The sequence below is a fragment of the Musa acuminata genome, chromosome BXJ2-7 (genome assembly GCF_036884655.1).
Source record: "Musa acuminata AAA Group cultivar baxijiao chromosome BXJ2-7, Cavendish_Baxijiao_AAA, whole genome shotgun sequence".
Lineage (NCBI taxonomy): Eukaryota > Viridiplantae > Streptophyta > Magnoliopsida > Zingiberales > Musaceae > Musa > Musa acuminata.
In genome coordinates, this window is record NC_088344.1 from 33,161,639 (window position 1) to 33,185,317 (window position 23,679).

General features: G+C 39.7%; 4 protein-coding genes and 1 pseudogene across 7 annotated transcripts; 3 read left to right on the forward strand and 2 right to left on the reverse strand.

The window, feature by feature from the left end:
- Positions 1-2,686: 2,686 nt before the first annotated feature.
- On the forward strand, positions 2,687-3,667 carry LOC135617654 (protein MIZU-KUSSEI 1-like). The gene has a single exon (XM_065118099.1). It carries the CDS (start codon positions 2,782-2,784, stop codon positions 3,475-3,477), a length of 696 nt encoding a protein of 231 aa, XP_064974171.1. The 5' UTR covers positions 2,687-2,781; the 3' UTR covers positions 3,478-3,667.
- A 3,540-nt stretch (positions 3,668-7,207) lies between these two features.
- Positions 7,208-8,991, reverse strand: LOC103992966 (transcription termination factor MTERF6, chloroplastic/mitochondrial-like; annotated as a pseudogene).
- A 128-nt stretch (positions 8,992-9,119) lies between these two features.
- On the forward strand, positions 9,120-10,864 carry LOC103992397 (pentatricopeptide repeat-containing protein At4g38150-like). Its single transcript, XM_009412074.3, has 2 exons — positions 9,120-10,454; positions 10,647-10,864. The coding sequence occupies exon 1, from the start codon at positions 9,193-9,195 to the stop codon at positions 10,432-10,434; it is 1,242 nt and encodes a 413-aa protein (XP_009410349.2). The 5' UTR covers positions 9,120-9,192; the 3' UTR covers positions 10,435-10,454; positions 10,647-10,864.
- A 589-nt stretch (positions 10,865-11,453) lies between these two features.
- LOC135617655 (uncharacterized) lies at positions 11,454-19,663 on the reverse strand. 4 transcript variants are annotated; one of them, XM_065118102.1, is made up of 9 exons: positions 19,391-19,663; positions 19,018-19,209; positions 18,161-18,291; positions 17,700-17,760; positions 17,199-17,339; positions 15,591-15,698; positions 14,330-14,558; positions 13,643-13,888; positions 11,454-11,856 (listed from the first exon to the last, which is right to left on the reverse strand). In XM_065118102.1, exons 1-9 carry the CDS (start codon positions 19,583-19,585, stop codon positions 11,774-11,776), a joined length of 1,386 nt encoding a protein of 461 aa, XP_064974174.1. In that variant the 5' UTR covers positions 19,586-19,663; the 3' UTR covers positions 11,454-11,773. The 4 variants fall into 4 exon arrangements, with proteins under 4 accessions (XP_064974174.1, XP_064974173.1, XP_064974172.1 ...); XM_065118101.1 differs by having other exon boundaries at positions 18,161-18,282; positions 19,018-19,245; XM_065118100.1 differs by having other exon boundaries at positions 19,018-19,245.
- Positions 19,664-20,540: 877 nt separating this feature from the next.
- LOC135617657 (small ribosomal subunit protein uS19) lies at positions 20,541-23,541 on the forward strand. The gene is made up of 5 exons (XM_065118106.1): positions 20,541-20,654; positions 20,800-20,951; positions 21,040-21,097; positions 22,829-22,963; positions 23,183-23,541. Exons 1-5 carry the CDS (start codon positions 20,652-20,654, stop codon positions 23,294-23,296), a joined length of 462 nt encoding a protein of 153 aa, XP_064974178.1. The 5' UTR covers positions 20,541-20,651; the 3' UTR covers positions 23,297-23,541.
- The last annotated feature ends 138 nt before the right edge of the window (positions 23,542-23,679 follow it).

Sequence of the window (23,679 nt, forward strand, 5' to 3'; positions counted from 1 at the left end):
TAGAAAATTTTTTCTGACATCAATCTTAATGTATGTGGCACATCAGGAGTTTGACACTTTCACATTGGAACCATCTCAGAGACATCTCGTAACTATCTTAGAGCTACTTTAGTCATCACCTCGGGTACTTCTACACTCTCAGGTTTGATCACATCGAGTTGACTCAAACATCGATGATGATTTTTTCTAATAACTAATTTTTTTCATTTGATTTCTACATTTTTTTTTAATTAAATTTCATTCTTTGATGGTTTTTATTTGAGTATTAGATTTGATGGTTTTTCCCATGCACGTAAGACAGACAGTGGTGGTTGCACTACTGTGGTTACCATTATTGATTGATTGGATATACTTACTTTTACGAGGATTAAGATTAGAATAAAGTCATTTTTTGATATGCCAAATTCTTAAAAATGGTTGTGTGGAACAAGATCAACAATTTAAACAGTTAGAAATGAATGCTAATCATAACCTTCAAAACATTTAGGGCATAAAACAAGTTGGATCTTTCTATTTGCCAAATAATATATAGATTATGATCACTTATTTTGATCATTATTAAACTAACATAAATCATATTTTTTGTGCTGGTTTTATAAAAAATATAGAATATGTCCAGATATGAATCCTGATTTGTGACTGATAGAACATCATAAAATGCCATTGCTGTTTGTTTGGACCCTCTATTATTGATATTGAGATGATAAGAAGAATGATACAGTCCTTTCCTATGAACTCTATTCTCTTATTCTATCTCAACAATATATTATATTTGTTGTGCATGGGTGCAATGTACCATCCCATGATCCAGACATCTGATGAATGATTCCTAGTGTTTTGAAGAACAGTCTCCTTATATATATACATATATATATATATATATATATATATACACATATATATATGGAGAGAGAGAGAGAGAGAGAGAGAGAGAGAAAAGCTTATGGATCATGCTACATTCCTGGGTCCCGTATCTTCTTCTTCCCAATCATTCATACTGATGAGAGGAAAGCTAGCCGATACCAATAAACGAGGCGAGGAGAGGCGAGGCGATCGATGGAGACGCATGCACTCGAGGACCACCTCGTGTAGATGATATGGGAGTCGTGGAAGGCAGAAGCCAAAGAGCCAAAAGATGAGGAAGAAAGGCTTCAGCTTGATGCTTTCTTCCAACAACAAAAAGGCAGCACTGGAACAAAGCATCAGCTTCGAAGGAAAAAAAGCATCTTGCTTGCTTACACGAGCTAAAGGAAACCGGTGATGTTATGGATGACAGGGTCACTCACTCCATGGTGGTATGGTGATTCCTAGCTGGGGAATTGAGGAAGGAATGTTATGGGGTAAGAGAGACACGAGGACCACAAGCTGGTTTGTTTGGTTGGAGAACGAAAGAAACCTTGGAAAAAGGAGGCTTCAAAGCTTTGACTCTTGGCCTGTCTCAGCCTGCACAGGTCATGTGTCAGCCATGCCCCCTCCTCCTCCTCTCTCTCTCTCTCTCTCTCTCTCTCTCTCTCTCTTTCTCTCTCTCAGAGCAAGAGGTTGATGTGTATTTGTGAGGCACGCGAGGAAACTTGAGGTGGCCAATGGGAGAGGGCCATGTAGGTGCCAGACAAGCAAAGGTGTTGTTTCCCCAATCCAAATGCCCTCTAAGCTTTCCTACTTGTCGTGCATGGCTCGTGCATCCGAACTTGTTCTTCCAATTAATTGCTTTTAATGATTTTTTTCGTTTTTAATCTTTTTTTTTCATTTTAAGTCCAGAAGATAATAACGCAATTTCTCTGAAAAAAATCTTATTTTTTATTTTTTTCACTCTATTTTTATTTTTCTTAGATAATATTTGTATTTATTAAAATTCGATAAATATTCTTTTTTTTCCCTTTCCTTCGTCGTTTTCACTTCGTCAACATAGTTTGTTATCTTTGTCTTCTGCTCCCATTATAAGAGTTTATTTATGATCATAACCCTCTCATACGTAATGCTTTACTATTAGTGATAACACAACACAAGGCAACGATCTTGTTGAAGATAGCGATTGTTCGAACATCATGAATAGAGTCACAATAAGAAAAGAAGATATCATAAGTGGGTTATGACCAGAAAGAACGTATAAAGATAATGAGAGACACGATAAATAACGAAGAATGGAACTCATTGAACAAAGACGATGAGACGAGTAAAGATGAAGATGAACATACCGTCGCGATGAAGATATTTATAAAATTTTAATAAATTAAAATATTATCTGAGAAAAAAATAAAATACGTCTTTCGAGAAAAAAAAATATATCGCCCTTAAAAAAAAATAAAAAGGAGAAATCCTTCCATGGCCCTCATTATCCGACCTGACCCATCTGTGAACCCATCTCCACGTGCTCTTCTTCTCGAAGTTGCTCCTAAAGAACCCTACACAACACTGTGCACGTCTATCTTTTACTTTTATCATTCCTTCGTCGCTTCTCAATGAATGCCACTCTCCCTTTCTCTCTCTCTCTCTCTTCGTCTAATTGAACTCGACAAGAACGGGGGCTGTCAACAGAAGGCACGTCGGATGGACCCTCTTCATACTTCCCTCTCGTGGACAGAATCGCTTCACCCTTTAACCATTCCTTTCACTTTTCTCCTTCACCCCTTTCCCCCTCACACACTCACCAACACCCTGCCATCTTCATCCCTATTTAAACCCTCCTCTTCTCCTCATCTCCCCCATCTCAGTAGCACTACCTTCTCTCATTGTTCGAGGTCTGTACGTGTCCCCTTCTCTTTCTGTACAGTAGTGGAGAGTATGAGGACCATGATAGACTTAGGTAGCCAAAGAGGCTCCCTCTACATCATCGACACGGCCACCGCCGTCGACTGCACCAAGGACGTCCGCTTCCGCCGCTCCTTCCGAAGCCTCATCGAGTGCATGGTCCCGTGCTGCGGCTTCCAGCTGTCGTCGAACGCCTCCGACATCGGCGACTCCGACTCCACCCACGGCAGCTCCACCCCCACCACCACCACCACCGTCACCGGCACCTTCTTCGGGTACCGCCGGGGCCGCGTCAGGTTCTGCGTGCACGACAACTCCCGAGCCGCGCCCCTCCTGCTGCTCGAGTTCACCGTCCCGACGGCCTTCCTCGCCAAGGAGATGCAGCACGGGCTGCTGCGCATCGCGCTCGAGTGCCGCGGGGCTTCCGCTCCGTGCGCCTCGCTCTTCGCCGTCCCGGCCTGGTCCATGTACTGCAACGGCCGCAAGGTGGGGTTCGCGATCCGGCGGCAGATGACGGAAGCCGACGCTGCCATCTTCAAGCTCATCAAGTCGATATCGGTCGGCACTGGAGTTCTTCCCGGCGCACCAAAGACGGGCGATGGAGATCTTCTGTACCTGAGAGCCAGCTTCGAGAGGGTGATCGGCTCGATGGACTCGGAGTCGTTTCACATGATCGATCCGGTGGGGAGTACCGGGCAGCAGTTGAGCATCTTCCTCCTCAGAACCTAATCAGAGAGATGAACCCTATCTTGTAACGTTGTACACATACTGTAAAAGATGATGGCCGGCGAAGGGAACACAGAGAAATCTTGGCTTGTTTCATACATTACAATCCAAAATGTTCTACATTTGTGTCAAGAAGGATCATATCTTGTATCAATTCACTACCCAATTCATATCAATTTAGTAGTTTGGTGAAGCGTGTTGATTGCCCTCAGTGTCGGCACATCCAAGAATTCACTTCATCATCGGGGCCAGCATGGTCATGTACGTTCTTGCTATTGCGCGATGGTTTGACCGTTGACCCTGGTCGGGGCTGACCTGGGCCCGCCACCATCGTGACTGCCAGCTGCCAGCTGCCATCGTCCATCAGCATGCACGAGAGACCGAAACGTGTCGGGTGGCGGTGAGGGCCTGCTGCGGCGGTGAGCTGCCGCCATAGCAGGAGGAAGAAGACGACGTGCGCACGAGCAGTGGGAGGAGCAGGTGCACGGGGCCAGGCCATGCTTCAAAAGCAAGGGCGGGGGACCCACTTCGCCATGACCAGACCCATGGCGTTGTCTTCGTTGACGGCTAATCCGTCGCTCGCCTGCTGCTTTCCCTTTCATTGGTTGTTCGGACGTGCACGTCTGTGCTGCGAGGACGAAGAATCACTACCCGCAAAGCTTCCAATACCCACCAGGTAGCCATGCATGCCCATTTAATCTCCTCCACTGCCATGTCTGGTTTCCTGTTACTGCTTATGGCTGCATATGATCAGTTCGCGGACATTTATTCTTCTGCCTGTTCATGAAGAACTACACCAACGTCAGATGATGAGGGTAGACAGAGAGGATCTGCAGAAGGGTTTTCCTTTCAGTTGTTTGCTGGTCGATATCCACACGTACAATACCTTTCTCAAAACTTCTGAAATCTCCATCTAATACAGTGCCTCATAATGCAGTAGACAATGATGGATTTGTTTCTTCTCCACACCATTTCGTTTTCAGATCGAAATGTTGCTTCTGTCCACATCTATAGTACTATGTTCAGAATCATCACAGCAAATTTACACTTACCAAGCAGTAATTATCAGAGCAAATTAATGAAGCTGCAGGAAACAGAGGCAAACCCAGTGACAAGCATCAACGACAGCATGAATCGTAATCCAACAGCATCGACATAGAATCTAACCGAGTCTGAGCTTGAGATGACGTTTACCAAATGTTCTCGCCTGCTTGCCGGAACGACTAGCGCGCAAGGAAAGGATTGATGAGACCGAGGGAGGCTGGTCGACGACAGAAGCTAAGATGAATCGACGGCGCAAGTCTTTTGATCAGTCGCGTCGATCTAATCTTGTCTCTGGTGAACCAGCGCGAACAACCAACGTGAATCATTGCTGTACTCCACCGGGAAGGAGACAGCAGCACAGTGGCACCAAAGTCATCAGAGCAATCGACTCATCGTTGACTTGGTTGCACCATTGAGTTGTCTGATCGAAGACTTTGCCATTCCTGCACAAGAAGTGCAGGAAACAGATCTAAACTCTGCTTTTTGAAGTGTCTTTTTTTTTTCTTCTTGCAATTCCCGGAGATTTTTCTCCTTTTATTCATTATTCAAAATTATCAAATTAGATTTTTTTTATTTGGATTATTCATATCTTTGTTTGCCTGAGGAAATAATTAAAATTGATTTCGTTCATGTGGGCAAATTACGAATTCAATCAATTTTTTAATATTAAATAATCTAAATATTATTAATTAATTTTTTTAGATCAGTGATGTGGAATTTTTTTAAAAAAATGCCTATTTCAAAGTTTATATTTTGCTGAGAAAATAAAATAAAATTTTAATTATTTAGATTATCCACCTTTCTTAAAAAAATTAAAATTTTTATTTTAATTATTGTATCTTTTATATGTTTAGAATATATATCTAGATTTTAAAAATATATGAATTATGATGGCATTGATATAGTTAAACATTAAATCATATTAGATGGATTTTATAAAATTTTGTCATTATTTTATGTAGATTTAATTAATTTGACATGCTGATTTATTTGATCAATAACTTTCATGAATTCAAATCAATTGAATTAATTATTTGATAACATGTTGAATGTTCCAATCAACATACAATTAGTTTTAATATTATATAAAATCAGAATTGAGGGCTTGATTTGATCGGGATTAGGTCTGTGCTGATCCGACTACTGGATCCGGTGCATGATCTTGGGTGTTCTGTGCAAGTTAGTTCAATGATGCGATCTAACTCATGTGACTAAGAACGACCCATGATTGGTATCGACTCAACCCATGTGATCGAGCGCAGCTCAGCTCCTATCGACAGACGCAACTCAGCCTGGATTACGAGGAACAGCTCAGCCGGTGTGATTGGGCACCAGAAGAGTAGGTGAAATCGATTCAAGCAGCAGCAATGTTAAACATGGCAGGAAATGGCATTCTTTCTTTACACATGTTTCTGACCATCATATGTTGTCAAATGCACTTAATGCTATCTACTGCAAATTCATCGACTCAAAAGAGTAGATATCAACCACAAAAGTCCCATCGTCAAGCACATTTTTTCCACTTGATCCTGGTGATAACTGGATAGCCAAAGCCACAACAACAATACCAGAGGCTTGCATCCATAAAAATAAGAATGATCCATCTTGTTATGATAGAAGTGCCACAGAATAATTAATATGGATGATGCATGATTTGGGTATGCTTTCAAGATGCTGAAGGCTTTCAGGGAAGGATATCACTTGCCTCCAGTGTGTACCCAATATGAATGATCAGTATGCACAGGTCTAACCAGTACTTAGATCCTTGCCTCTAGTAAGGTTCTTGAAAGTGTTAAACTTCATAACAACTGCATGATCATATCAGTTTTCTGGTTTAAGGTTCATGATGATTGACAATACCAACTTTTGTTTACTGATAGTTGACTTATTTTGTCAATTGCTTCCAGAAAAATACTCCTCGACGGCTAATATAATCTATACTAACTGGTATATCTATACATGCATGCACTGGTATATCTATATAATCTATACAAACTGTACTCTGCAGCACTAAAGTTGAAGGGAACAGCAAAAATCCATATCCATCCTGAGCCACTAGCTCATTTTGATATTTGGTGAGGAGCATCAGCAGATCCTGGTCTAAAAATTACTATTATTCTTATCGGCATTCAACAAAATATAATTAATGTTTATCATTTCCTATAAGCTTTTATCAACATCCATGTAGATATCATAACAGTATGCCTTGCTTGTTTTCTGCAGCTTTACCTTTATACAGCTAATATAATCTATCGGGGCATGGATCCTGCAAAAGCCAGTTCTTTTGATCTGCTGTCTGAACCTAAATGGAATATCATCATGCCGAAGATTCTACACTATTTTGCAAAAGAAATGTTGTCCTAGTATTTTCTAATCTTGTCAACATGATCTATGACTACATGCCAATAGTTCAGCAAAAAGCCACCCGTGAAAAGTGCATCAGATGTCGACAAAAGCAATGTTTGTGATCCTTCAACTTAAGAAGTTCAAAAACAGCAAATGGGATTAAGGGTATCAGATCTATCTCACAGTCTTGTGATATGCCTACAATCTGTGGTTGGATGATGCAAAATACAAGCTAGAGATAACACAAGGCAATAGATGTTTCAACTACCCTAATAAATCTGACAAAAGAGCATACCGCAATAGAACCAACAACAAAAATTTTGCCAGTCATGTTCATGTTGTAGCAATGTAAGAATTAATTTGAGTACATCGCAAACAAAAGTAGAAAGAATTATAAAAAATAGAACTGATGAATGACAACAAATTAATGTTGTGCCCTAGTATTGATTACAATGAGTAATGATTTTGTAGCATTACCTCAAGTGATGAAATGAATTAATAATCTTGAAGATGAATTCTATCCAACAATGCCAAGTGTGGCATGAGAGGAGGTAAAGAAACAACTATATTACTTACCTCAAAGAACATGCTCTTCCGATTGAAAAGAGCAGCAAGCACAAAGTCAGGAGAAGCCCGCAGCTAAGCCATACTTAGCAATGAACATCTTCCGATTGCAGCTGAGCATTTCACTCAAACTACAATGAACATTCTTTTGTTTCAAAAGCTTGTGCCGAAACTCCAGGCTCTTCTTTTCACCATGCCGAAAGAACTCTGGATACACTCTGCTATATCATTGATTTTCCTTCCCGTATCTTCTACCAAGAATCTGATTTTTGGGTTCCAGGGATTTGTTGACACTTTTGATCAGAATAGGGGGATATCAGGCAACTAATGCTGCAATTTGTTTACTGTTAAATCCACATCTCTTCAAGAATGCTAAATTGGGTTTCAGAACCTTTTCGACAACCTGACAGAACACTTAAGGGAAATTACAAACCACCCGTTGCAAGTTCAACTCATCTAAGCCTATTGATTTGAGAAATTCTGTTGTTGGTCGAAGTTGTTCCTCAACACTGTAATCTACCTAGAATGGATTTTTCACCAGAGTTTAACCAATCAACCCTTCCTTATTGAGGCCAATGCTTGCAAGGAAATCAGTAATCTGAGTCAATTTTGTTTCCACACTGCAACTGATGAGCCTTGGATTCAACAAACGCATCTTAGCCAGTTGTTTATCAGATATTCCTAGCATCTGGAAGAAAGCTAGTAATGGGCAGAGCTTCTCTTCCACACTGCGTGAAACAATGTGAGGAAATTTGGTGATGGCTGAGGTCACTTCTCCCGGCTTTGATCCCAAGGTTGCAAGGCACCGGACAGTAGTGACAAGCTTCTGATTTAAGCCCATTGTGAGGATCTTGGGGCACTTGGAGACAACATAAAGAAGCCTCCTCTTTTGAATCCCAATGCTCCCCAAATAATCCCAGCTTTCACTAGCTCTTCCCCTTCCTGTGCTCTCTAGCCGATTGCACTCCTCATCATTCTGTTTATGCTTTCATCATCAAACCCTTTCTCCTTGAAGAACTCAACAATGCTGTGCTTCTGGTCTGTCATCCTTTCCATCCTTCCTGAAGACACAGTGCAGGCAGCAATGTGGCTTTAGATTGAGTGGCTCAAACTAATACATCTAAAATCAACCATTGGCGTGTCGGTTAAGAACTGGAAAATGATCAAGAAATCAAATACCAATGGTGGCAGAAACAGACCAACACAACAAAAGTAGCCAAAATTCGTCCTTTCTTCTTCTTATCTATTCCAAAGTGAATCTAGTCTACGAATTCCTAATCTACTTTCCACGATTACAATGAAACTAGGAGACAGAGGACTTGAATCACAACATCAAGAACATAACTACGAGAGACATAAACACTAACCCACAGTTGCCCAATGAAAAGAACTTTGCTTGCACAGAATTGCTAACCTTGTTCTTCAGAACACCAACATCCAGTGTGATCGAAGCCTGCTCAAAGAATCAATTTTCCGCTGAATCCACTGGGTTGTCCCAGCAAGGAGGTGGGGTGGAGCCATCCTCTCCCGGGCAGATCTTATCTCAAACTGGCCCGACGAGACGACAAAGCCTGATATGCAACGTTAGACAGGTGGGCCCCAATGTGGGTCCCGTTCTTTTCTCTGGTCGAATGCGGGTATTCACCGGGGGAAGTCCTGGAAGGTAAGAATCGTTCTTGTTTCTTTTACCTCAAAACCCTAACCCGAACCTTCAATAATCGTGAGAGTCTCTACCTCGGTCTCTCTTCCCGGTCGAAGACAGCCATGCAGAGTACGCTCTCCAAGCTTCTATTCAACAATCTCGCGAGGCAGCTCTGCCATCTGCCTAAAGCTTCGATCTTGGGGAGATGTCTGCCGGCGATCGACTTCAGTACGAATAACGATCCTGGCGGACCGACGAGAGGCGGGAGGCGCAGGGACGACGGCTCCGAGGATCTCTTCCTCCGAAGCCTCAACTTCGGGGACGACGGCGGTGAAGAGCAAGAGATGACACATCAGGAAGCCCCTTCGCGTCGACCCTCCGCTAGGCCACCGTTGGGCGGTGGCCAACAGAGCGGAAAGGAGCCGTCTTTCCGAGGGGATGACAGCATTGACATCGCGTCAGGTGATCTTTTTCCTGGCCTGGAGTTTGGCGACGGGAGTAGAGGTCTTCGCGGGCGGTCCCGCAACGGACCCATGACGAGAGACACTCCTAGAGAGGATTTTGGTCGTCAAGACAATATGGACGGATTCGGGACTGCCCGACAGAGATCGCCGTCACGGTCTGCTGGCGGATTTAGGGGAGAGGAATTGGACGATGGTGGTGAGGAGAGAAGAAACGATCGAATTGGGGATTCCCTGGCGCAGAAAATTAATTTCGGAGAAGCTGGTCGGCGTAACAGGGTGGAAGAAGCCGATCAAAAGCCTGCAGTGGCCGAGTCTGCTGCGCAGGAGGCGCCGCCAGAAGACGCCGACGAGATTTTCAAGAAGATGAAGGAGACTGGGCTTATACCTAATGCTGTCGCCATGCTCGACGGGCTCTGCAAAGACGGGCTGGTTCAAGATGCCATGAAGCTGTTCGGATTAATGCGTGAGAAGGGCACGATACCGGAGGTTGTAATTTACACTGCTGTAGTGGAAGGATTCTGCAAGGGGGCAAAATTTGACGATGCAAAGAGGATCTTCAGGAAAATGCAGAAGAACGGGATCGTGCCAAACGCATTCAGCTTCAAGGTTCTCATTCAGGGTTTATGCAAAGGGAAGAAGTTGGAGGATTCGGTTGAGTTCTGTATGGAGATGTTGGATGCTGGGCATGCACCGAGTGTGGCGACTTTAATCGGTTTGGTGGATGGATTATGTAAAGAGAAGGGGGTCGAAGAAGGGGAGAATGTCATCATAAGGTTGCGGGAAAGAGGTTTTGTTCTTGACGAAAGAGCTGTTAGAGAGCATTTGAACAAGAAAGGACCGTTCTCGCCGAAAGTTTGGGATGCCTTCTTCGGGAAAAAGAACTCGCGAGGACCTTTTTGATCTCTTCCTCAAGATAATTGGTACTCACAAACTTCTTATCTTCCTCACTGTTGATTTCAGCATCTCCAATTTGTTCCTCATCAATACTGGTAAAGTAGTAGTAGTTCTGGCAAATGAATTTATTGTGTGTTCTTGAGGATTGTTTATGGTGCTAATAAACTGATGCATCTCTTAGAAGCACATTACTAAATGTTCAAGTTTATTATGACCAGAATTCTGATGAGGTGCGGCTGTAGGCATCATGAGATTGGTATGTGTTATAGATTGAGGGCAACTGAGAAACTTGTGGAAACATTTCTCATCTTGGATGATTCTTTGCATCTCTTCCCATAAAGTAGCTCAGGCTGTGTTATATCAGAGTACAAGTTGGAAAGGTTATTGAGAGATGTAATGAGTATTTGATAATGGATTTGCACATTTTATGTTCCAAGCTTGACTTTGTGAATGCTTTATTTTCTTGTGCCTGTTGGATTGTTTCCTCTGTTGGTTTTCCTCTGCTAGTTTATGATCTGCAGGTTTGTTTTCAAAATTCGGACAGAGCGATTGTCTGAGATGGTTGAAATTTTTCTCGTCTTTGCCGACAGACACGAAGATCATGATCTAAACTTATGCTCAGTAATTTTTTATGAATCAGCCAAATAAAAGAATGAATGAGATATTACTGGTGCCATGAGATGAAGATATGATTCAAGGGGTTCTTTGTTATTTCCCAGCATGTTGTTGAAGAAGTGAAATGCAGAAACAGTGTCATGCTCTTGAATAAGTTCTGCAGGTTAACAATGCACTGGTAAATCTCAAGGCTATTCTATGTGATCATACTGTTAGGTTCTGCAGGTTAACAGTGTACTAAATTGTGATCTAATCTGATGATGTGATCTTTTTCCTTCTTGTAAAATGAAATAATACTCCCAAATTTCTATTTTTCCAAACCTTTCTTTCTGTTTTTCATGTAAGATAACAAAGTATTATTCACAGAACAGCAAAGTTTCAATCAAGACTTCAAATAATCCTGCATGAGATGCTGGAGAAGAGAAAGAGCATTAACATTGTTCTGAAGCAAATGTATAATAAGCCTTCAAATGCCATCAAGGCAAACGAATTCATGATTCAAGTTGAACCATGGTCTGAATCAAGTGCAAAGTGATGTTAGTAGGACAAACCGAGGTCATTCTACGAAGCAAGAGGCGAATGAAGACTGCCTCCCGTTCTTCTAAGAATTGCAAGCTAAGAATACCAAGACGAAGACTGCCTCCCGATCTTCTAAGAATTGCAAGTTAAGAATACCAAGACGATGATGATGGAGGCAGAATTCTTCTCTTCTGCTCTGCTGCGTGTGTTGTCAATCGATCTTAAACTTGTGGAGGAACTTCTTGCTAACCGATACAATGGTATAGGCGAAAAGAACGAAAGCAATAATAAGAACTGCGATGAATATTAAGAGATGTTAAGAAAATATTTAACAGAATTTTATTTCAAATATGAATGAAAAACTATGCGCATAGTGTTGTAAACTGTGCAGGAACTTCACCAAAAAAAAAAGTTCTCCATAAACAATATAAGACTTTCACATGCTAAGCAATACTCAGTGCTTATATTTGATGAAACAATGTAGAGTGAAATGTAGAATTGTTGTACATTTAGCTAATCAATACCCATAAACAACCAAGCCTTATCCATTATTTAACTGAGGTAAGCATGTAAGCTTTATTTGTTTGCAGTAGTAAGTCAATACAAATCCAAAAAAGTGCCAAGCAAAAATAACACAAATTCAAACTTTTATTTAGCCATATAATGTTGGCCATATAAAAGCTGCATAGGTAGAAGCAAACACTGATCTTATGATAGCACCTTCTTGAGATTTGTCAAGACTCTTGAAACTCTTTGAATAACAACCAATCACAATGTGCCATAAACTAGAACTTAATGAAAAGGTTAGGATACTTAACTAATATCACTAAATTATAAGAAAGCAAAATATTTTCAGGAAAATCTTAAGTGAGGATAAGTTGATGTAAACTTGGTGATTCAATTTCCAGAACTAAAAGAGAGATTTTTTCTGGTGAGATTGTACATTTCTCTAAATTCAGCTCTAAATAACAAGGTTGAAAGTGCGAAAGTGAAATGTAACGAGCCAAATGCTGCAATGGCATTCTAAAAAACAAGGTCTGCAATTTCGTACCGTACCGAAGTTTCGACGTTCAGTCGATACAGTACGAAACTGTATACCGAGCGATATACCATTCGGTATACCGCTCGGTATATATATATATATATATATATATATATATATTATTTAAAAGATGCCGCCGCCAAATGTTGTCTTTTTCTAATATATATATATATATATATATATATATATATATATATATATATATATATATATATATATATATATATATATATATAATTTTATTATTATTTTTCGTTCCGCCCGGTAGCGGGCGGTCCGCGTACCGGTATGTCATCGGACCGGTACATACCGCCCGTACAGGACGGTATCATTCGGTATTGCCTACCTTGCTAAAAGGTATGAAAGTGAAAAACACTAGTTAGACACTCAACAGGAATCCATCATAGGTTCCATCTCTCGATCATTTAGGACTAGCTAGAATGCCAAAGTCAGTCATGAATTTAAAATGTAGTTCCAAACAAAAAAAGTTCTACTTAAACAGAAAAAAAAAATCAATCCAAAAATATTCTAGTTGTAATGAAGGAGGGACAAATGGAGGTAGCAAAGGCTCAACAGTTTCACAAGAGGATATCATCATCATCATCATCATCATCATCATCATCATTATATAGTGCAGAAATTGTAATTTACAAAGACAATTCTGGCTTTTTTCTGTAAGATAATGGTTACCATGTGATTTCCCTAAATTCACACAACATGCCCTTTTACAGTGTGCACCATAATTTAATAATGATTATGAGACAAATCTTTGTTGTGTGACCTTTTTGTGGTGCAGCATTAAAACATTTTTAAAATAGGTCAACAACATAACAATTATGAGACAAATCCTTATTGGTCATTGATCTAAAATTTAAACTATTTCTCTGTGATAAGACTCCATGCCCTTTTATGGTGCACCATAATTCAATCATGAACATCATTTATATCCTCAATGTAACAACATAATAGCATATTACCCACATGTATCTTAAATACTACTTCCATCCTAATAGCAATGAAAAAATGAGAAGTGCATACCAGATACCAACGTCAGAAAAGTAAAGGCAAAAGAATGTCTCCAAAACCATGGAAGATCTATTTCGAGGGAGCAGTGACGTCTGTGTTGCCATGCTCCTTCCAAAGTGTTTGTGTTCCTGGGTTGCAGATCAGAAAGCAAAATATCTACAGCAATAGCAGGATCTCCATTTATGCCCCTCACTTCAACTTTGATTTTTTGTGGTACAACATCCCAATCAATCTGAATTGCGCCAAAATTTGGCTGAGCTGAAAAAATTCCACCAAAAATGCATCATTTTTTTTTTTATTGACAGCTGATTGCTTTAAGTGAGAATTATGACACTAATAATGAGAAAATAGAATAGGTCAAGTTATATTTGAGATTCATAAAATTTAATCTCCATGCAGCAGTCCCTACTACAATAACTTTTTTAGTTCAAAACTGAAGTTTTAAATTGAATTACTATAATATGATGAACAAAATTATAGATTCATGAAACAACTTGTTCAATTAGCATGATGTTCAGTTTTCTTCTGAAATAATTCATGAAAATGCACTCAAGATGAAAAAATTAAGTTACATAAAACAAACACCTACGTTCCAACCTATGGACCATATGAGGGTACAGTGCTCAATAACAATTACATAAAGTCAAACCAAGCTATCAGTAAAAATGGTGCTTCCAACATTATCGTTGGCTGTCAGACCATATGTGCATGATTTGTATCGGCATTTCACTGAAGAAACTCTCATGGTAGTAGGCGTCAACCAAGCTATAGCTCTCACAGCAAAAGCAAAAAATGGAGGCACAACCTTCTCAATAGCCTGAGTAAGTCCACTTGAGGTTATGTCATACAGTGGATACTGCCCACCACAGTCATAACGGGTAATCTCTCCAAAATGAACATCACCACTTATAAAGAATATTCCACTTCTCTGCATGATTAAAAACAACATCTCAGGTTAAAAAACTATTATTGAGCTCTGAAAGAGATAAATCCACATTTGTGTTTTTTTTATTTTTTTCAACTCAGAAAAGCAACAGAATTCCCTCGATTCTTATAAAATCATCACCTATTTTCTTTCCAACCAAATCATTTCTACTCTTCTCATTTAACAGAGTAGCAAGAACCTTTAAGTTAATTACATATTTCGAGATAAATATATGAATTATAATCAACAAACTTAAGATACTAAAACGAATTACTAATATATCATGTTGGGTCTTTGTCTATCTTTATTTCTTGTCCCTTCTATATCCTTTTCACATCAAGAAGAACATAAACATGTTAATTCCTAACTAACTACCCTTTTAATTGTGTTGCATAATGTCTTAACAATCTTACATGCATTACCTTGTATATTCTTTCCAATTTTTAATTACTGCAATATTTTTTCCAACCATTTTCATAACTTCTTTTGCTTATTCAGAATCCAAAGCTTCTATGCCAGGGTCTGATGAAATTGCAACTTTAGCTAGCAGGATAGAGAAGAGATTAGTAAATTATAGCATACTGAGAAACTCCGAAACTGTTTGGATTATTGCATTTGTTCCATATGTTGGCATTTGCCGATGTAAAAGACCAGTATTTTACCACATCATAATACTTTTTTATATAATACAAAATGTAAATAACAAAGTGCAGGAAATCTAACAACCACTAATACAACAACTAATGCTGTATATGCAGCCACTAGCAAATTCTTTTGCTGCATCATCTACAGATTCTGGGATACAGGCAGCCACTCAATATGAATTATGCTAATCAGAACACTTGGAAAGCAGAAACAAAAGTCTTCTTAATGCAGAGATCAAGCTTGATGAATCACAACCAGTTACATTGCACCATGTTATCTACAATACCAAAGAACAGCATCCAGCAGTCTGACATGTCATAATAACCAATAGCAAACACGATATCACAACTTACAGAACAAGATATCTTCAGAAGATAAAAGGTGACCTGCCTTGCTATCATGTATCAATTTATACAACCGCTCTCTCTCCTTTGGAAACCGTCCCCAGGACTCTGTATGAAACAATGGGCCTGTAGTCGCAGAAAGATTTGATATTACCTGAACAAAGAAGTACTAGTGAAAACACAATAGAAAAAGAATGCTATGAGGTGTAAATACCATGTCAGAGCAAGGTCAAAGATAGATAGTAAGCCAAAAGTTGGAACCTTGCCAAAAAAAAAAAGAAGAAATTTAGTCTGTTCTTTGTTTCTCTGGCAGGTGGGTGGTCTGGTGGCTTAGGCAATTAAGTTGTATATACCAAGTTTTGCCTTTTCGGGTACCAAACCCGTTTCAGCAATCTACTGGAATGGTACGTACCAGTTTGTACTAGTGTATCGGCACATGGCATGCCAGTGCATACCAGTGTTTCGACGAGGAAGAAAAAGAGGGTGAAGAGGAAGGGGCAGTGGAGGAACAGAGGTGGAAAAGGAGAAAGGAAGAAGGAAGAAAAAGAAGAAAGAAGAGGAGGAGAAGAAGTACAGCAGCAACATACCTGTGAAGAAGCAGTACCATCGCAACGGCGAAGAGACAACGACAAGGAATGCGACATCGTACGTGAGAAGAGACCTCGCATTCACGAGCCCTAATTTCCCTTTTTGTTCTTTTTTTAATGCTAAAATGAACTGGGGCTGACCACTTTTAATTTTTTTATTATTTTAATCGAACCACCTAAAACAGAGGAGGTTCACATATCAATCCATGCTCAGACCAGTACGTACCGCCCATACCATATTGTTTCAGGTGGTACAACAATCATTGGTATATACCAGACCCTTCCTAGAATAGTGCTGGAAATCAAGCAGTGTATTTTTTTCGACCACTTATAGCCAATTGTTCTTTATCCATACTGTCCTTTCTTGAAATTTGTGGATTAATGTAATACATCTTTCCCTAATTTTGCACACTAAGGTTATGAAAATTTTTGCATATGGATTTATGCAAAGTTGTTCGCAGCCATTCACTGTTACAAGTTTTAAATCATGTTTCCTGAGTTGTCATTTTCTGGATCATGAAAATTTTCTTTTACCATACTACAAGATTTTGATCATGCTATTGCAAGATACAGCTGCTCCCACCACAGGCATTTACTCTTTCCAACAATGGAGCAAATAGTTGATACTTTGTTCATTTTTAATAAATTAAGGACAAGTAACACATAAAAAAGATCTAGAATATCCTCTTTATCCATGGAAAACGGTTTTATACAACAGGCAGAATCAATCAAAATATTAGATACTAGTTTCATAATTTTATAGCAATAACTGAGTAGTGAAGAGGTTCCTAGTTTCTGGCAGTGGGCAACACCTTTTCAACCTTAAGACCTATAGATCAAACATTGATAGGAGAATAATATTAAGTATGGAACATGATTGTAAGAAAAGCCATCTGGATACATATAACAATTATTGCATGTGCCAATCTAGAGTTATCTGCGTGAATTGCTCAAATGCATTTAATTGCAAAAAAAAATGTTGAAGCCCCACAACTATCTTCAAATTCAATATCCAAGGTTTATAAAAAAAAGGTAGTAGTGTAAAGAAATGCATAAATATCTAGTACCAGAATAGAAGATGCGATGATTGTAATTTCTGACTCGGGACCAGTCAATTCTTTCTCTAGCCACTCCCACTGAGAATCGCCTAAAATAGTTCCATCACTGGACAGGGGGTCCCTGTGATATCTCGTATCCAAAAGAATAACCTGTAGTACAGCCAAATCTGTATCTAAATTTCATAATTTTTTTAAATTTTTATCTTTTCATATTGCAACTTATACAAAAAAGAAAAACATGATGAGAAAGACAAACTATGAAATAGATTCATGTTTATAACATATTCAAGGTCCAAGAGCTACATGTTTGGGGTACTGGCCATTCAATTTGTTTGATAAAGTCCAAGAGAGTAACCAATAGATTGTCTTCAGCCAATATAAGTAAAAAAGAATGCCATGAGGCTTAAATTTTTATCATGTTAAACAATTAAATATGACATGATGAGCTTGGAAGGGAACCTTCAACAATAACAAAAATCCTTTGGCAAATTCCGAGGTTCATTAACATACCTTTACTTGTTTTCCCTTGGGACCATATAAATATGAGGTATAAACCCCAGCTTGTTGTCGGCTACAAGAAAGAAGCCAAGGTATAAGTGTTGTCATATCAGGCTTTTGATAGGAGCAATCACCTAGATCAGAACCTTGCTGCTAGACAACAACATGTAAAGACATCTTACCAAGTTACATTTACATGAAAAATATAAAACAAAATTAATGGAGGACACAAAGGTAAGCACGTTTTTCTTACGACATTGTAATTCACATTCAGTAGATAGGACAAACAATTAAAATGCATTTAACTTTCTCCATTTTTCTGTGAACTATGTTTTGATATGTACATTTTAGGAGCATTAAAGAGATAATATGTGACATAATATTGCTTCTTGATGTTGTGACTGATCAATGACCAACTCCAAACAACACTGGCAAGAGTGACAGATTTGTATCAGCTATTTGTGAGTGCTTACCGGGGACTATCATCAGCTTCATCCAGAAAATCTAAGAGGAGCCTCTGGCTTGTATTTTTCCCACTGAATTCTTTTCCTGCATCATTCAACCCATAATCATGGTCATCCCATGTGCCAATTACCTGCAATAGCTATAGATCTGGTGATATAGTGCAGCAACAAGACAGAAGGATGGATAATATTCTTACACACAGATAACAGAATTAGAAATGCCAGTTGGCCCAGTTAAGTGCTGACCACTATGCAAGAGTTTCACCACTAGAAAACATGAAAATTTACATATCCAAATGCATCACAGACCTAATATCATCAGAAATTGATGCCTAGATTTTAACTATAATACCTTACCAGCTCATGCGACACAATGTAAATCTAAGAAAGTTCGTTAAAGAGGCTTATTCTATTTTATTCTAAAATCCATTTTTAAGGTTCCTTTTTCGTAAGTATCCTTCCAAAATCTTAAAGCTATATTAAAGGAAGCTGTGATCATTTTTCTTGTTGAAGCAGAGATGCTTTCAAGCTTAGACTAACTCGAGTTCATGTGTATGCTGTAGAATTGCAGACATATTAGCATGCAAAATAAAGGTAGCACTATAATTAAACGTACTAGAAAATCAATGATGACATAACAGAAAATGAGAATACCAACGAAGTAAATTCAGTTCGATAGGCAATGTTGCAAAGAAAGAAAAGTTCTTGATATTATAGACACGGACCATCTAAACCTTTATACGAAATTGCATTTGTATTCATATTGCCATCTAAAGAGGGAATTCTTTACTATGGAAAATACTCAAATCTAATAGAAAAAATGAATTGGAGCCTGCAAACGAAGCAGCAGGGTGTGAGGAATCCACCTGAGCCGTCTGTCTCAGCTTAGAGTAACCCGGATTGCTCTTAGCCAACTGGTACCTTCTCCGCATCTCCTGTTCCGTCGAGGGGAAGAATCTGGGCACGTTCTTCCACGGCCCGATGGTCCTCTCCTTTCCCAGCACCCTGAAGGGGCGCTTGTTGTCGCCATAAATGTTGTCCCCTAACCAAACGAAAACCTGGGGATCGAAGTCAACGATCGCATCCCAAATCGGCTGTCTTAAGACCGGCAACCATAGCATCAACAATCAAGCGATCCATATAAGCCAAAAATAACTACATGCAGAAAAAGAAGGTAGTTTTGCGATCGCGGCGACCAGAGTCATCGATTCCCTAAGAAAAATCAGGTAGATATGGCACCTGCGGCGCACTCTGGTTGGAGCAGGAACCAAAGGCGATGCGCGAGACGACGGAGAGGGGAGACCGGTCACCATGCGAAGATGAAGAAGCCAAACATAGGGCTACAAAGGCCACAAGGAGGAGTCGGTGGCAGGATTGCACGGAACACGAGCTACTCCCAGGTGCCGCCATCCTGACGACGAAGAACCAAAGCATAAGTGTGCTCTCGACTTGACGAATAGAGAGAAAAGGACGAGGAAGAAAGAGTTCGACTTCCCTCTGGAGAGAACGAAGAAGGGCTTCCCTTTCTATAAACTATAGTTAATGATAACTAACCCCGCACGAGCCACGTCAGCAAGATTTAGACTAGCCAATCGATCGATTTCGTTCGTTGATCGACTCAAAATTGATCGATTTGGTTGATTGATCGATACGTCTTGGTCGGCCGCTGATACGCCACCCAACGACTGACGGCATTTGATCCAATCTCGCATGCGACGTGGTCGAACCGGACCCGTTCGTTTATTTATTTGGAAACTGCGCTTGGCATAAATTAATTTGCACCACTATTAGTGCTACCCGCTTAACTACCTGCCAAGTGACTGCCGGAAATCGTCGAGACACGTGGGCGGCTGACCAGGGCGGCGCGGTAGACGTCACGGGTGCGTGGAGGAAAGTTCTTATTCATGATTAGACTATGTGCTATGCGAAATTCGTTAAATTTTCACTTTTGCCCTTGCGGTGTCAAGGATTCGATTCGGATGTGAGTTCGACCCGACCCGATCAATCTTGAATTCAACCTGGCACAAACTATATATAAATATAAATATAAATATATATGCATTTAAAATGTTATTCTTCTTCTTATTACATTTCTAATTCTAACCCAATAGAGGGATTTGCAGAACAACAACTGAACTCAATTCTAGCATGTTATATCAATCAAAACAATTCCCTTTCAATTCAATTGAGACATAAGAGTTATGCTTGCTGTGGGACAGAAACAAGAGGCCGGCCCAGTTAGAGGTAAAAGAACCGGGCTTTTAGGCCGCCTTTTAAAGACCAGTGGGCCGATGGTTAAAAGACTATATTAACCTCAATGTGTCACGAAAGGTTTAGGGGTAAGGTGGTAAATGCAGATTAGACAACACAGGTTCACGCACCTATAAATTGGAGGCCCGCTTTCTGATTGCGACAACCCTAATCTTGGTGTTTGTTACGCTGCATCTGACGACCGCCGCAAACCCTAATACGTCTCGGAGAGGAGAAGAACTCGGTGGCAATGGTTACTACGAATGCCTTCGTTTTGAATCTTTAGATTTTTCTTCTGTTGGGTCGATGGGTTCTGTGATATTTTGCGATCGATCGATCGGTCGATCTCTTTGATGCGGTTGATGATTTCGTTCTCTTTCATCGTGGGTGACGAGCAGGCGGATGCTTCGGACGCGGTGGATGTGGGAGGGGCACAGCCGAAGAAGAGGACATTCAGGAAGTTCTCCTACCGCGGCGTCGACCTCGATCAGCTCCTCGACATGGGCCTCGATGAACTCGTCAAGCTCTTCGATGCTCGTGCTCGCAGAAGGTTTAGATATCTCTCTTTTGAGTCTCTTGTTCCGTTTTTGGATGTATTGATGTGCTTGTATCGTCTAATGGTGGGTGGATGCGTGCAGGTTCCAAAGAGGGCTGAAGAGGAAGCCCATGGCTCTGATCAAGAAGCTTCGTAAGGCGGTATGATGCCAGCTTTTGTGTTGACTAATTAGCTTCGTTTTCGGTCGTAGGATGCCAGCACATTTTGTCATGTGATTTTGCTAGCCTTTTTGTTACCAGTCTCTTGTTCTGTGTTGCTGGTCTGATTTAGGATTGCGGGGATAAATATATACACGCCTTGTTTGGTGCAGTTTTATGTTGCTTCTCTTGTTTTGTTGTCTGTTAAAGTAGAAATCCGAAGTAGAAAGTAGCTTTATCTTTTCTTATTTAAAAAATCCTACAAAATTGATAGAAGGGTCTCTCTACAATATTGAACATTTTCCAACATATTTGTAAGAAATATCCATATGCAATATTGAAACAAATAGGGCACGAGAGACAATGGATGATTTGTGATAAATGCACCTCATGACAAATTGCACCACCAACGAACCACAATATATACACCATGGAAGTTGTGATCGGACTGCTGTCATTGGTTTTGGAAACAATCTGCATGGATGAACAATGGAAAGTGATATCAATGTTGATTTTTTATAGGTATTTACAAAGATACCATGGGATACTAAATATTACAACCGGATGTTATAAATTAGTGTTAATGTTTTAGATCTACTGTTCGACATGAAGGAAAATAGTAAGTAGATATTACTTTTCAATTAGAGTGGGGTGATAATAAGTGGGATTTACTGTTTTCTTAGATCACAATAAGAGAGTAATAGTTTTGTAAGAAATTTTCAGGATCTGTTATGCTTTGTGGTCAGAACATTCGGCTGCTAGAAAGTAACATATCCACCTAGTGAAAATTGCTCAGATGAAAGTTTTGATATAAAGCTGTGGGTTTTTAGAGATTTTAAAGTAATGGATGTTTATTTAAGATTTTACTTGCAAAAAAATTATAGTTCTGAAACATAGGAACATTATCAATCTTGGATAAATTTGGGGAAAACCAATCAAGGTTACTTGGTTGTTTCCAAAGAAGATGTTTTAATGCATTCGAAGCATGTTATTTGATTATTTGGATATGATTAAGCTCAAGCCATATCCCTATTTATTTCTGGAAACTTAAAAGACGTATTTTTGGACACAAACGTTTGAAAGAACACATTTCTGTGATATTACCGTAAAACATTAACAAACAGATTCGTTGTTACCTAGTACTTGATTGTCACTAGTATAGTGTTTGCTGCATTGAGTTTGAAATGTAATTAGTCAGGCAAGAATATTATGAAGGGAATCCTTGGAGGGGAAATAAGATCTGCTTAGTCACTGATATGATGTATATAATGTGAAGGTTTTCTGCGAAGTAGAATTATTGCATGATAGATATCTACTAAATTTTCCTGCACACCTAGAAAATATATGTGCTTAATATATGGGCAGTTCTTTGTACTATAGAAATCAAATATACTTTCATATAGGAAATTTTAAAGAATGAACAGAACACCATCAAAATGAGTTAGTTTAATCCTGATGTGAGGTGAATGCATATGAAAAGGACATTTGATGTATCAGAGCCAACTCTTTGATCTTTGGAACTTTTGGGATCCATATGAGCTCGCTCTTTCATGTAGTAAGTCATATCCGGTCATTGTCATCTGCAAATTGCAAAGCAAAATTAGCCAACTTGACCATAGTTGTCATTCATTTGTCTTTCTTTTTGCAAATAGAACCCTGTGATTGTTCATATATTTCTTTTTGTATTTGTCTTTCCTCACATTCTCTTATTTGTTACGATTTAAAAATTTGCAGAAGCGTGATGCTCCCCCTGGTGAAAAACCTGAGCCTGTGAGGACCCATCTAAGAAACATGATAATAGTCCCGGAGATGATTGGGAGCATCATTGGTGTCTACAATGGCAAAACCTTCAACCAGGTTGAAATCAAGGTAACTTCTTTGTTCCGACACGGTGGGAACACTTTTGAGACATGTTTGTCTTGTATGTTTGACATATCATTGTTCTGCTGGACCCAATAGTATCATGTGATATATCAAAGACCTTTTTGGTGATTTAACTTCAAATTGTGATATATCAAAGATGCTGGTTGTTCAGGAGGGTCTATTCCCGCAATTAAATGAATGTGTTTTCGTCTTTCTTGCCTGCAGCCTGAGATGATTGGTCATTACTTGGCGGAGTTCTCCATCTCATATAAGCCCGTGAAGCATGGAAGGCCCGGCATTGGTGCCACTCACTCTTCCAGGTTCATACCCCTCAAGTGATCGAGGATGGGGAGAAGGTTTCTACTCGTATTAGGGGGTTCTTATTAGTTACTGCAGCTTCTAGTATATGATGTTTCAGAGATTTATTATTTGGTCATGTCATGCTCTGTTAGGGACCCGAGAGGGAAGAAGTAACTACGTTTTGTACCAGGGTTTTTATACGATTTTGTTTGCCAGTATCCAGCTTCCTCGATTAACAGTCAGTTATGAATTTTGTCAGATATGGAAAGGCCTTTTTGGACTGATGTTTTTTGTTGCATGTGTTGGCTTCCAGACAGTTGGATCCAAGATGGCGAAATTGCTCGTTAAATACCCTTTCCAATATTAACTTTAGATCTGACGTTTAGGTTGATGAATCGTCTCTGATAACAGCGCAACCTTAA

Bases quoted from the DNA above. Each gene is read 5' to 3' on its own strand.
- LOC135617657 (XM_065118106.1), top strand. The intron at 20,952-21,039 runs GTTTAGATATCT...GGATGCGTGCAG, and splicing joins GATGCTCGTGCTCGCAGAAG to GTTCCAAAGAGGGCTGAAGA. The intron at 21,098-22,828 runs GTATGATGCCAG...AAAAATTTGCAG, and splicing joins TCAAGAAGCTTCGTAAGGCG to AAGCGTGATGCTCCCCCTGG.
- LOC103992397 (XM_009412074.3), top strand. From the start codon at position 9,193: ATGCAGAGTACGCTCTCCAAGCTTCTATTCAACAATCTCGCGAGGCAG.
- LOC135617654 (XM_065118099.1), top strand. From the start codon at position 2,782: ATGAGGACCATGATAGACTTAGGTAGCCAAAGAGGCTCCCTCTACATC.
- LOC135617655 (XM_065118100.1), bottom strand. From the start codon at position 19,585: ATGCTTTGGTTCTTCGTCGTCAGGATGGCGGCACCTGGGAGTAGCTCG. The intron at 18,292-19,017 runs GTGGATTCCTCA...CCAGATCTATAG, and splicing joins AGCTGAGACAGACGGCTCAG to CTATTGCAGGTAATTGGCAC. The intron at 13,889-14,329 runs GTCTGACAGCCA...GAATTTTTTCAG, and splicing joins ATACAAATCATGCACATATG to CTCAGCCAAATTTTGGCGCA.